A 14860-nucleotide genomic window follows, 5' to 3' on the forward strand; every position below is an offset into this window, starting at 1 on the left:
GGAATCCACAAAACCTTTGCAAGGGACGACCGTTCCAAGAGCCAGTGCCACAGATCATCCTGACGACGGACGCTTCTCTCCAGGGATGGGGAGCTCACGTACTCCATTACACTGTGCAGGGAATATGGACACCACAGCAAAGGAAGATGCACATCAATGTTCTGGAACTGATGGCGATCTTCATGGCACTAAAAGCCTTCAAAGTACATCTGTGCAACAAGGTCGCGTTGATCCGGATGGACAACATGACGGCCATGTACTACATTCAGAAGCAGGGAGGAACACACTCTCCACAGCTGTCTCATCTGGCTCAGAGCATGTGGAAGTGGGCCATTCAGAGAAACATCTTCCTCATGGCAGAACACCTCCCAGGCAAGGACAATCAGATGGCGGACCTGCTCAGCAGGTACAGCCACCACATGCACGAGTGGGAGATACATCCATCGGTACTCCACCCGTACTTACAAATGTGGGGTCATCCAGAGATAGTGATCAACAACAAGAGAGATAGGGAGAGTCACGAACACTCTTAGTCCCCAAACTATATTAGACAACAACAACAAAAGAGTGTTCCTGTTCTGATTTGACTAGAAAGGATGCACAGAGCACAAGGAACCAACAAAGCCCATTTGGTTTGTTAAAAAAGCCCTCACTCACCGACCTGGTCGGTGACTTGCTTCATCATCGGGTCCCACCGGGTGTGACCGAATGCCACCCCGGTGTGCTGCGACGCCAGAGTTACTGCGGAGCTGGTCTTGTGAGGGTGGGAGGGCTATGTGAAAGATTATGTGGATAGTGTGAAGTGGTGAATTAAAATTGCCTTGTATGTATCAAAAAATTCTTTTAATCAGAGATCATCAAGGACAAGGTTAAAAAATGTGATGGTAAGTAAGGCCAACTAATTGGATGGTCTACTACCACTAGCATTAAGTGACAACGTGAATGGTTCACGTTGTCACTTAATGCTAGTGGTAGTAGACCATCCAATTAGTTGGCCTTACTTACCATCACATTTTTTAACCTTGTCCTTGATGATCTCTGATTAAAAGAATTTTTTGATACATACAAGGCAATTTTAATTCACCACTTCACACTATCCACATAATCTTTCACATAGCCCTCCCACCCTCACAAGACCAGCTCCGCAGTAACTCTGGCGTCGCAGCACACCGGGGTGGCATTCGGTCACACCCGGTGGGGCCCGATGATGAAGCAAGTCACCGACCAGGTCGGTGAGTGAGGGCTTTTTTAACAAACCAAATGGGCTTTGTTGGTTCCTTGTGCTCTGTGCATCCTTTCTAGTCAAATCAGAACAGGAACACTCTTTTGTTGTTGTTGTCTCATCCAGAGATAGACCTGTTCGCCACAAAGGAGAACGCAAAATGCCGAAGCTTTGCCGCCAGGTTTCCACACCCACAGTCGCAAGGCAATGCGATATGGATGAACTGGTCAGGCAAATTTGCGTACGCTTTTCCCCCAGCACCTCTAATACCGCTGGTGGCACGCAAGCTGAAGCAGCACTCGATGACTCTCATCCTGGTTGCTCCAACGTGGGCTCGCCAACCATGGTACACCACGTTTCTGGAACTGTCCGTGGTACCGCATCAAGGGCTGCGCCTCAGACCCAGGCTTTTGACGCAGAGCCATGGCGACATTCAGCATCCAGATCCGCAACAGCTCAACCTGGCGATCTGGCTCCTGAGGTCTTAGAGTTTGGCTACCTCAACTTACCTCCTGACTGTATGGACATCATCCGGGAGGCAAGGAAGCCCACCACCAGAGCATGCTATGCGGCGAAGTGGAAGCGGTTTGTCGTTTATTGTGCAGGCCACGACATTAACCCGCTGGATGCATCTATTCAGAACATCATTTGTTATCTCTTACATTTGTACAAATGTAATCTGGCCTATGCTTCCATTCGCATACATTTATCCGCAATGGCTGCTTACCTCCAAAACAGACAGCACCTTTCACTTTTCAGGGTGCCTGCCATCAAAGCCTTTCTGGAGGGACTCAAACGAGTCATTCCTCCGCGGACGCCACCAGCTCCGGAGTGGAACCTCAATGTGGTCCTCACCAGGCTGATGGGCCCCCCTTTTGAACCACTGCATTCCTGCAAGCTTCAATTCTTGACATGGAAAGTGGCTTTCCTTATAGCGATTACATCGCTACGACGAGTTAGTGAACTCCAGGCACTAACTATCCAAGAGCCATTTATTCAAATTCATTCTAACAGGGTGGTGCTTCGCACTAACCCTAAATTCCTTCCTAAGGTAGTGTCTCAGTTCCATATCAACCAGACTATAGAACTACCTGTGTTCTTCCAAAATCCAGAGTCACTGGCGGAGAGAATGCTCCACACACTTGAACTCAAGAGGGCCCTAATGTATTACATTGATAGTACCAAAGATTTTAGGAAGACTAAACAACTCTTTGTTGCCTTTGCGCCACAACACAAAGGTAACCCCATCTCCAAGGCTGGTATAGCCAGGTGGATTGATAAATGTATTCAGATCTGCTATCTCAAAGCCAAGCGCACTCTCACTATTCCACCACGGGCCCACTCCACTCGAAAGTTGGGGGCCTCAATGGCTTTCCTTGGAAATATCCCTTTGGATGACATATGTAGAGCAGCCACATGGTCTACCACACACACATTTACAAAACATTACTGTGTTGATGTGCACTCCAAACAGCAGGCAGCTGTAGGGCAGGCTGTTCTAAAAACACTTTTCCAAACTGCTGCAGCTGGCACGGGCGACCGCCGCTAATGGAGGGACTGCTATGTATTCTATGCACAGATATGAATTCAGCAGCCCACATGCCTCGAACCGAATATGCTACTTACCAGTATGCATCTGTTCTTGGCATGTCGGGCTGCTGACATTCATATCGCCCGCCCTCCTCCCCGGTGCCTGTAGCAGCTGCGGCATTCACACATACTTCTAGCATGGTCATCATTCACTTAGTTTCACTCCATCTTGGCCACAATGGCTAAAAACAATCTGAGGATGGAGTCGATGCCCATGCGCACTGTAGTCCAGGGGAGGAGCCACCTATCTCGTGTTTCAGGACAACAATGTGCGATCATCCGGACCCAACACTAGGCGGCGATCTATGCACAGATATGAATGTCAGCAGCCCTACATGCCAAGAACAGATGCATACTGGTAAGTAGCATATTCGATCTAAGGTTAGGACTTGTTGAGGGCTAGATGAACATCAAATATATATTAATGAGTAAAGCCCTACATTCTCAAGAAGGTGTGTTTTTTTACGCATCACAGTACTTGCAAAAACAGATTTAAGTGCAAAATCCCTCTTGGGGAATTTCAGCCAGTATGTGGTACTACATTTCGGTAGATGTAAAATCATTCCATACAGAGAGAAAATACTTTAGTAAGTTATTGAATTAGATGAACAAGATGTACAGCAATATGGGATCACATTTGGCTGGCCACACATTAAGATGCAAATTATCCTTGGTGCAACATCTGCATGAGTGTGGAAAATGTTTTGAAATATAAATCACTTTACATGCAAAATAGCATGTAGGTGCAAATCATCCTTGGTGCAACATTAGTTGAGTCTTGGAGCAACATCAACAGACACGTGGACCCACTTGCAGAAGCTTAATTCATTTTAGGAGCAAAACGCCTTTAGTGTCAACTAACCATTGGTGTAATATTAGCAGCAGTGTGGAAAAACCTGCTGGAGGAAAAATCTAATTTAGAACTTAAAACATAGTTAAGTGACAAGTCATTTTCAGGACCAACATTACCCATGGACCGAATCCATGCCAGTGTGGAAAAACTCATATGCACCATAGATGCAAAAACACGTTTAGGGGCAAAATTACCTTTGGTGCAACATCTACAAAGGCTTGAAGTCTCTTTTGAGTGACTAATGCATGTAAGTGCGAAAACACATTTGTTGCCCAGCTAGCAGGTATCATATTTAGATGCAAATTCACTCAGTACAGAGAGGAATATAGTAAGATGTTACATTTCTTTGCAGAGGTAAGAGTGAATTTGTAAGTGGTCCCTATGACTTTGTAAAATGCATGGAGGAAATGTTTGCTAATCATATACATGTAGAGCAGTTTTACTTGATCTTGCAAGTTTGAGGAATGTCCCATTACAAAACGGACACATTTGTGGTAGTTCCTAAAACGCAGAATTTAGGAGAAGCATAGAGACCATGCGCTTTCTCTTCCTTTACAGCTAGAGCGACCGCAAATATGCTGTGGCATGTAAGACTATTAGAATAATTAAAGCAATTATATCTCAGTATTATTGCTCACAAATTGAAAATGTGTTTACCTTTTTCTTCATTTTCCCTAATAGTGAAAAGCAAGTTTTAAAATCCTAAACAAAATGAAGAGTTATAGAACCAGGATTAGTCGAATTTTAGATTTGACGAGTGCATTTCTGAACTTGGAAAATCTGTCAGTATTACTTATGCATTTTGTAATGAAGAGAAGGGGGCTGGGATTTCAGCTTTACAGGATGTCACGGCCTACAGGTATCAGTGAACACAAACAAACTATTAGGTTTGTGGACATTCCCACCGCATGTTATTTCTCATACTAGAAGTAAAAGAAAATCGTTTTGTCAAAGGCAAAAATAGATTTTAGGATAGAAATTGGGAGGGCACTCTCACACACACCCGAAAAACGTGAATGTGCAAATTTACATTTACAACAAAATATATGCCTCCAGAATTTCCACCAGCTGGACATTCGGCTTGTGTAGGTTTAACACATGCGATTGCTCATGAAAACCTGTGCTTGGCATACATTTCCGGGAAGACTTAATGGATTCTTTATTAATATCATTTAAATCTGTTTTGTGTTCCAAACATTGGACTTATCCTAGAGGAGATATTGTCTGACTTAGGTCAAATGCCCCGCGTGAACTGGGTCCTGCATATTGTTTCCAATAACAGAGATTTTCATATTCTTCCTAAATCCCTTTATCAGGAGAGATAGGGGATGCAATTGTTAACTGCTAATTATATGCAGCAATGGTACAGATGGGCAGATTTCTTTTCTATTGGGAAATGTATGTCTAATTTAAAAACTCTGTAATTCTGTGGAGTGGCAGAATTTTTAAAGGTTTTTTCCTTACTAATCTGGTAAACTCTGTCCAGTTCAACTGACATGTTCAAGAAATCTCCACAGAGCATAGAATTGTCATCCTGAATTCTAATTTAAAAAAACCTTCAGAAAAAATGTGGTATTTTTGTCAATTTATATAGCATATGTATGCCACTTGAATGTGCTTTCGGGATATGGATAAACAATTCCAATATTTTTAAGCTGTTTAAAAGTTATTTTTCTGAGATTTTAATATAAGAATCACTACTTTTAATATAATGTAGGAAATCTATATTAGTTAATAACTTAAACATGTCTAGAGGTTATTTAAACTCCAATGTCACTTTCTAGTCCAAAAATTCATATTCAGTTGAAAACATTTGTAATTTTTGATCTTTGACTGGTTTGGTATTTTTATGCAAATTTGCACCTGTAAAAAATCACTACTTTATGCCATTTTCTTGTCAATTAGAAGAATGTGTAAGATGCACGTTTTGATAATTTCACACATCTCTAAAGAGTGCAGCATTCAGGAAATTCAGTATTGGTAACATACTTAAATATCTTTATCTTTTCATACACTAACCTCCTTTTCTCATGCCATTAGGTCACCAATGACAGGAGAATGAATAATGGCCAAGATATCACAGATATTGCCTTCAACTTTCAAGAGGATCACGACTGTTCGGCAGATGAACTCAGTGACCTTTCTGCACTAGACAGGCTACAAGAAGTGGCCGAGACAGATGTGCCTTCTGAAGATGAAAACGGAGGCCCACAGCCATCTCCCACTAGTCCAAGAGGTGAACATGGGAAAATGTAAAAGGATGAATTCAAAATTCTCTCTAAAATTCCACTAGAAGCTATCCAGTAACGTGTCTCCACAGACCGCAATTGAGTCGTATTGGGTTGTTGGACACACTCGCAAGTTGTTTAAACATAGGAGGCCAGTTTCCAGCTCGATCATTTTTCTGCTCTGCAAGGCTAGAAACACAGTTGAATGTTTAAAGCCATGAATTTAGGTCATCGTGATTGAGGAGCAGCTTAAGTTGTAAAATGCATGGTGGCCAGGCGAGTAAGCAGCTTTTTCAGACACTCAAAGAAGGAATGGTAGTGAAGGCTGTGTGTAAAGGGAGTGAGGGATTGGGATGAGGACTGTGCACTGTGTGTGTAAAGATTTGTAGGATCTACACAAAGACTTATTTCACTCATTACTGCACCATTGTATAGCTCTGCATCCATGGTCATAAAGGAACTGTAAGGCTTAGTTTGTGGACCACTTACTAATTCACTTTCTGTTGTGCTGTTGTCTCTATTTTAAGTTCTGCGGATTATTACCCAGAAGTTATATCGTATATATTATGCAATATTTCTTTAATAGTGCCCTTACTTATAATCATTCGAGCAATTATGCAGGAACTCGCAAGGATGATTTGGCCATTTTGCCCCTGAACTCTCAGCTTGCGGTTTGGAAATGGCAGAATTGTGGGCTTCCCCGTCCCCCTGTTATTTGGTACTACCTATTAGTAACGCTGTATGGGTGTGCTTTCCCGCGCTTTACCGAAGGGCAATCCTTTCTGTTATTTGTTCTACAATCTCTTCTTGTGCTTTTCTCCCTTTGTAAGTGGAGCTCGGCCTCCATGGAAGAGAGACCAGTGGTCCTGGATGTAAATGGCCATAGACTAAAGCCTAATTCCAGAAAGCAGACAGGGTGTCTGGGATGCGAAGAATGGTTTTTGCCAGATTTGGCCTATAACAAGAAGCTAAAAGGAAAAACTTATAGTAGTTTATGCAAGTTAAAAAAATCAAAATTGCAATGATGTTTAAAATGCAATGTCCATTATGAAAAATTACTGTGTTGGTTGCCCTGTCAGTATTTATCAATGTGTATGCACACTGAAGCCAGAAGCTTTTTTGTAATATCACAAAAAACAGGCCTGAGAGTCAGTTGCACAATCCATATACAGTGGTTGTGTTTAGAACATATGCACATCTTGTTTCTCATTTTACCTGTGTTCTCTGCTGCAGATTTTCCGAGAATGCAGGACATTCCAGAAGAGGGCGAAAATAACCAAGACGCGAAGGACGGGGGCCTGGAGTCCTCGGTGTGCTGAAAATAAGCTGACTGATAAGATGAGACTTCTTTTAAATCTAGAAAATAATTTATCAAACTGCTGCTCCTTTAAAAGAAAACCTTGAAAAATGCACCAAAAAAAGATGCTACAGCTGGAATGAGGGACGAACTGGGACGAGAGATTCCCACGAGCTGGCGGTGGACTTCAACACATGAACAAGCTCTTTATTTTAATCGTCTGCTGTGTCTTCTGCTGTCCTGCTCATCTTTGCATTTATGTTATCGAACATAAACTTTCAGGAGAGGGAAGGTGTTAAACAATTCCTCTGTTCTACAAGCTGATTTTTAATTTATTTATTGTTTTTTGTTTTTTTTGGGGGGTGGGAAGGAGACTTAAATTATTGTTTTTCCAGGATAAGAGGAAATCAGAACTGGATAGGGGAGGGAAGCCTAGCCTCTATACGTCTTGTTGCTGGTTGAGTTCCTTGACGTTGCATGGTCCATACAGTTTCAAACTTTGGTGGCTGTTGGAGGCCTCCCCTGCCGAACCCTTGCTTTGCGGCGCATGTACTGTAACAATGCCTGGTGGTTGCTGCAAGGTTGGTGTTCGGCTTGCATGCTGCAAAAGAAAATCGCTGAACACTATTAAGGGTTCTACTTGCCATATTTTTAAAGCAAAATAAGATCATCTTCATCATTTACACCAGAGGGGCACCCTTCTAACTGTTGCTAAAAGGGCTATGTTATTTTTTATTTTTTTACTTGGTAGGTGCAAGTACCCAAAATGAAGACTGTTGAGCTCAGGTTCATGTTCTAGAAGACAACGCTTACTTTGCAACGTTCAATTTCAAAAGTCCTAACAAGATCAAGATCCTTATTTGTAATTGCAAAATTATCATTTATAAAGGATGAACTTTCCGAGGACACTGCAATATAAAAAACTGGAATGCTACTGGGGGCTGTGCTGATAAGAAAAATGGTGCTTGAGTGGCTACGTAAAGCAATGGTCGTAGGGTTGGAAGAGCAACCACAGTAACGAAAAATCCCTCACGCACATACACCGTGATCTGGGCTGTGCCTTAAAACGATGTCCTTTTCAGCAATGTTTGTACATTTCATATCCGAAGGAAGGATCTTTTATTTGAAATTTATTGAACAATGTGCAGCCTCGTTAATTATCTTGAAAACTTCTTGTATACAGCCGCGTAACTGAATACACACTTTGAATGTTTGCAAATAGGAGCTTACGGTTCTAATATATTTCAGGTATTGAAGTATGTTTTCTGTATCAAGATAGCACATATGAACGTGGAAGGGCTCCCCATTCTTCCCAACATTCCCTTCAATAAACAGTCTATGGCCCCTCCCCGGTGTGCAGTCTGTTTATGTGGGGCTTCGGAACCTTGTTTGGACGATTGCCCATGGCTCCAAATGCACCGATACCGATATTTTGGTGGGTGCAGCTTTTTCAGTCCATAACGGGGCACTTCTGACAGTAAACAGCACTCTCTAAAATTATGAGAGCGCCATATAAAAAAAAAATGTTTTCAGTCACCATTACAAGTAGGTGAATGTTCTGTTCCTGCTTCGCAAGCTTTGCTCCTCCTAGGGTTCCACCATTGTTAGGCGAATCCACCACCAAGCATGATGAACTCCCAATATTTGCAATTAAATGTATGCAAAATATTTTGTTTTAAAAAGCTGTTCTGCTCAGTGAGCGCAAACCAGAAAAGGCTATATAGCTTTCAAAAAAGTTATACTCACTTTGCCTGCCGATATGTAGTATGTTTACTATGCCCATGGTGAATGTAGTACTGTCTACAGCAATATGGTTAAAGTATGAAATTACATTCTGTTCACTATGCCTTTAGTACTTTGTACTTGATAAATAGATTACTGTATGCTAATACATCTAGACAGCAGTAGACAGTCTATTTATTATACCATAGTAAAAAGACTTCCAGATGCATTAGAACGGGATGCAAAAGAATGAAAAAACTGTACTGTTCTGCGTAGGAAAGAAACAAATGGTGCGCATCAGGTGGGGCCTGGGCATTCAATGTGACAAATAAAACATTGCACTATCTTGGTGGCCCTTCCCTTCAGGGCGTAAAATCTCTTGAATTCCGTGGGAAAGTCCAAAGCCTGCAGCAAGGTAATAGTGGGACTCTGTGATCTAAGTTAAACCACACAAAACTTTTGCCATTTCTCAGTGGTCACTTTAACCCAGTTCTAGCTTCTCGCCTCCTTTTTGCTGCCCCAAGATACTCCAGGACAGTCCTCAAAATTGTATGACTTGAAAAAGATGCTACAGTAGCACTTATTTCTATGCATCTGTAATTACAATGAGCTGGTAGCCCTTCTCTGTGAGGCTTCCTGCTTAAAAAGCATTGCATGCAACTAAATAAAGCACCGCAACATCAACTAATCGGAGGTCAAACAACTGGACATTGTCATTGGCTAGCCAGTCAGACTGATTAAAGCCTTGTCGGGTTGCCCAGAACGCTGTCCCTCTCCGAGTTTTTTCACTAGTCGGGCAGTACATTTTCCATTTGTAAAATAAAAAATAATCATAAAAATAATTGCACTAAAGTGGATGACGTCTTGAAGCAGAAGCATAGAGAAACCTTCAGTATTACCCTTTGACTTAAAGACACCTCAGTTCCTCTTTGTATCATGTCTGAGAAAATGATGTGCACAGTAGACTACAACGGATGGGGTGGAGGACTGCATGGGAAGTCAGCAAAAAGAAGTCTGTGGTTGGAAATATAATACTGATTTTTGGGGCATTAGCCAAATTCAAAATGAGATGCATCCAATAAATTACCACTAGAGCTCAGCCAGTCGCAATTAAGGCACAGTTAACAATATTCTCTCATGAAAACAATTTCATAAAAAAATTCAACTGTGCCGTAATAATTGACTTTCACAGTTTTCATCTCTGTTCCATCCATTTTGGTCAAGAGACTTTAACTTGCCAACAATGGAAAGCACGGCTACACTATTAGAAAAGTATTGATTTTCAGTGATTTCATTTGATATTAGATCATCAGCCAATCTGTCTTAGTTATTGACCTATGAACAGCACTTCCAGCTGAAAAGACTTGCACAACACTCTGCTCTGTACTTGTTCACTGTTTTTGAGGGAAGTTTGCAGTGCTGTTCATAATCCAATGTACCAACAGTCTGCACCTTCCAAATAACAACAAGGACATTAAGGGCCTGATTATGATGTAAGGTGGACTGCCACTGACAGGCCATCGGTGGCATACCCACTGACATCCAGCAGAGCAGTGTGATCGGCGCATCATGATGCAGTCGGTTGGACTGCAGTGATCAGAGGGATCGACCAACGCTTTCAACAAGCTTGTGAAGCCAAGATGGAGGAACCTATACAAAGATAGAAGAGACACTTAGAGGTTAAGATGGAAATGAGTCCCTAGTTCCGACTAGAAGGAAGACAGTAGTCCTTGAAAGCAAGCATGAACCTTGGAGCACAGATGGACATCTCTGACCCTGCAGAGTTCCAATATGTATAGGCCCTGGTATAAAAGATTTCCCTCACCTTTAAGTAGCTGCAGCGATGTCATCTGGAGGACCACGACACCAACGAAGGACGCGGAACCGCTCAACGCCACCTTCCGACGTGCATGGGTACTGCTGATGAAATCTTTCTGGACCCTCTCACTGCTCAGTGTGAGTATGACCCCGACTGGGCACAGGAACTGGGGGATGCCAGTGGTCTGGACACCTCTCCTGGCCGTGGCATGCTCACTCCTCCTACCGTGGCTACGGCAGAGGGTGCAAGTTACGCAGTGGGGCGGTGGAGGCCCTCCAACTCCCTACAGTGGCCGTCAGGACTAACCTCCTGACAGAAGTGCCCCAGCCGGCGGCTACATCTGTGGAGCCACTGTTGCCCTTTATTGAGGCACTTTCTGACGTTCTTTTGGGCACCTGGTCCAGGCCCAACACAGGGTCCCCTGTGGATAGGAACATGGCCCAACGCCATCGCTCGGCCCTGGGTGACTCCATTTTCCTCTCCCAACACCCCACCCCTGAGAGCTTGGTTGTCCAAGCCTCAACATCCCAGAGCCCATTCCCTACCGCACCCCCGGACAGGGAATCCAAGAGACTAGAACAATTTGGAAAGACGATTTCTTCTTCCGCCAGCTCAGGGCTGCAGTCTGTGAACACTACATGCCTCTTGGGCCGTTATTCCCACTCTGTGTGGGCTACTGTGGCACAAGTGCTGCCTCAGTGTCCGGAGGAGGCATGGACAGTGCTCTCTCAGGCTATTGCCGGGACGCCCCTTAGCTGGGGCAGCTGTGCGCTCAAAAAATTCTAATAACATAACATAACATATTGCTGAAGGGAGAGCTGCAGCCAAGAACACAATACGATTTGGCCTTGACACTGCCGACTCGCTGGGCAGAGCAATTTTCACAACAGTGGCGCTCCGCCGCCATGCCTGGCTGAGGACTACTGGCTTCTCGGAGGATGTCCAGAACACCCTGATGGACATGCCCTTTGATGGCATTCGCCTTTTTGGCAACAAGGCAGATAGTGCGTTGAAGCGTTTTAAGGACTCGCGGGCTACGGCCAAGTCCTTGGGCCTTTCGGTCACTCGCCCTCCTCCACCCTCTGCTTTTCAGCACGTTCACTTCGGAGCCACAGGCCGCAGCAGCAGCAGTCTCGCCGCGGACGTGGGACCCGCAGAGGTGGGTCAGGGGGCCAGCGGGCGGGTCAGTCCACTTCCACCCCGGCCACCACTGCCCCAAAACCTTCCTAGTCCGGTCTTTCAGGCCCATCAAATGCCAGTGGGCGGTAGGATTCGCCATCACCTCTGCCACTGGTGCACCATCATTATGGACAGGTGGGTTTTACAAATAGTCCGAAGGGGTTTCTAGGGTTCAGGGTCATCCCTTTCAGGGCCCTAGTTTCAAGGCACCAGTGGTCAGTATCTTGCATGGCTCTGCGTTTCTGGTGCACAAAGTCCTGTACAGAACTGACGTCAGCTCGCGAGGGCAGCAGCTAAGTTGCTGCTGCGACGTCATCTCGACGAACACGACGCCAACGACGGACACAGAGCCCCACGAGGATACCTTCCGATGAGCAGGAGTACTGCTGACGAAAACATTCCAGATCCAGTCTGACGCCTGGGGGTAATTCTAAGGTAATGAATCTATCACTACTAATGTTTCCTACAGATATATCGTTACTGAAGGTAAGTAACCTGTTCTTCAGGGCCAGATCAAATGCTGTTGGAGCCTGATCCGAAGACATTCACTCGGCTACACTCGGTGAGTTGAAAGCTTCTGAGCCGAAATCCATTAACGGGCTCTCCGGACACAGACTCTTTTCGGCTCTATCCAAGACCTCTTCGTTAAAGTTCGACCAACCTATCCTGCAGAGGCCCAGAAACATTTGCATGCAGGTGAAACAAGGATCCACATCCACCTGGGCATAGACAGGACCATGGCTAAGCTTGCCCCACCATCTGAAGATGCACACAAAAGGAGGCCCTCAACCCTCCTTCACAGTCAATACCAAAAAATGCTTGGCGGCAGGACTCCACTGATACCTGGCCTTCTCCTTCTCCTCCTCCACCTCTTCCTACTTCACCTATTCCTATCCCCCCTTGCTTCCTGGAGGCCCTCACACACATTCCACACGCTTTTTCGTGTTAGGGGATGGTGACAGTCCAGAGCCTCCCTATTATCCTCCTTATGACCCCAGGACTCCTGACCCTTTGCATGACTATCAGGCTGATGCCCAAGCAGACACAGACCCAGACTTATACCTTTCCTCGCCCTCTCCCCCTACTGATACTACCTTTTACCATGAGGTTCTACAGAGGGCAGCTGTTTTCTATAAAGTTTAGATGTAGGTTCAGCCTGAGGAAGATGATTACCTGTTAGGAACCCGCTCCACCACACAGAGGTCCCGCAATGGTAAAAGGCATGCTCAATCCTGTAGGAGACATCTTCAAAGAGCCTGTTGGAAGCCAGAGTCATCATGCCGAGTTGACAAAAAGTTTAAGGCTTCTCCATCAGACCCTCCACTAACATTAAAGAGCAGTTACCCCCCAATTATCTAGTTGTCCATAAAGCTAGGAAGAGAGTGAATTCCAAGTGTGCAGGGGATGCACCTGCTCCAGACTGGGAGAGCAAGAAAATAGATTCTGCTGGCAAGCATGTTGCAGCGCAATGGGCCACACAGTGGCGCAATTCCAACTCTGTGGGCTAACTCTCCTGGTATGATTGTGCGCAGTGGGACGAGAAGGAGGACCTTACCCAACAATACTAGAGCAATACAACAAGCGGGCAGGAGTTGGTTAAGGAGTAGAAGATTGTCATAACACCAACATCCGGTGTGCTATGGATGTCACAGACATGTCTACTCGCTGCATTATATCCAGTCTGCTTCTCCGCCATGCGTTGATACGTGTCTCCAGTTTTAAACTGTAGGTACAACAACATCTTTATGTACTTTTGTTGTGAACCATCTTTTAGGCCCTCATGTTAAGATGCTAGAGAAAATCAAGAACACCAATACAGATAAGGACATGGGCACCCTACAGACTCCCACTGCCCATGGCTCCTTTAGATGCCCACATTACTGCGGTGCAGCTGAGACAGTGGTCACGCCTGAGACTTCCATCACCCACACCAGGCAACAGCAACCGACCCTCCACAGGGTTTCTCTGGGGAAGGGTATAGTTGGGGCAATGGTAAGGGGAGAGAAAAAGAGGCAACTCCTAAAGGAGCTACCACCATAAAACAGGGACTCAGTCTGCCCTCCCCCTTGGCCATCTAAATCCTGTCGGGGCAGGTTGCAGAGGTTTTTGCCTCATTTAAAGGCAATTGGCTCCAACCAGTGGATTCTAGACATTATACGGGATAGATATTGGAAGAGGTGTGGCGCAGGGGCCAGTGTGCTTGACTCTGGACAACAGGGTTGACGGTTCGATCCCCTGTGCCGGCGGCAGGTCAGCCCAGCACCATGTGACTGGGCAAACGCTCGCCTAATCTTCCCGAGGGCCCCCAGCACCAGGAAACCACTTCGGGTAGCTGTGCGCTTTACAAATGCAAAGTTATTATTATTATATTGTTTAGAACTCACTCAAAGATCACCCAACATCCCTCCATGCTCACACAAGTTATCCATAAAACACCAGTGTCTGCTACAAGAAATGTACACACTACTTGCCAAAGAAGCCATAGAGCCAGTGAGGCCACTACATTGTTACAAAGGGGTGTACTCCTGTACTTTCTCATTCCCAAGAAAGGTGGCTCCCTCAGGCCTATACTCGACTTCCCACCCATCAATACATACATCTTGTCAGAACACTTCCACTTGGTCACTCTTCAGGATTCCATCACTCTGTTGCAGGAAGGCGACTTTATCACAGCCCTGGACTTGAAGGATGCCTACTTCCATATTCCCATACATCCTGCCCAGCGAAGATTGCTGAGGTGTTTGTTGAGTGGACAACATTATCACAAAGGTAATGTCTGGGACACAGAGACAACCGTACACCTTCTTCACAGGTTTTGCAACACCATAAAGATAGCCAAATCCCACTTTCAGGCCCAACCCTTGCTAGGAGCTATTCTAGATTCAAGAGTGGGGAAAGCAGTTCCAATTCTTGCCCGGGTCAATGTGTTCCAAAATCTGATACCTCTTTT

The 14860-nt window shown here is 44.9% G+C and overlaps 1 protein-coding gene across 5 annotated transcripts in view; it reads left to right on the plus strand.

Annotated features, from left to right (window-relative positions):
• Positions 1-8538, plus strand: part of ARHGEF2 (Rho/Rac guanine nucleotide exchange factor 2) — an 886148-nt gene extending 877610 nt beyond the window's left edge. For all 5 annotated transcript variants that reach the window (XM_086945348.1, XM_086945349.1, XM_086945347.1 and 2 more), the window contains 2 exons: positions 5706-5901; positions 7127-8538. In XM_086945348.1, coding sequence (XP_086801474.1) covers positions 5706-5901; positions 7127-7212 — 282 coding nt within the window. In that variant the 3' untranslated portion in view covers positions 7213-8538. The remainder of the gene's footprint in view (positions 1-5705; positions 5902-7126) is intronic.
• Positions 8539-14860: the final 6322 nt, after the last annotated feature.

The sequence above is a fragment of the Lissotriton vulgaris genome, chromosome 12 (assembly GCF_964263255.1).
Source record: "Lissotriton vulgaris chromosome 12, aLisVul1.2, whole genome shotgun sequence".
Classification (NCBI taxonomy): Eukaryota; Metazoa; Chordata; class Amphibia; order Caudata; family Salamandridae; genus Lissotriton; species Lissotriton vulgaris.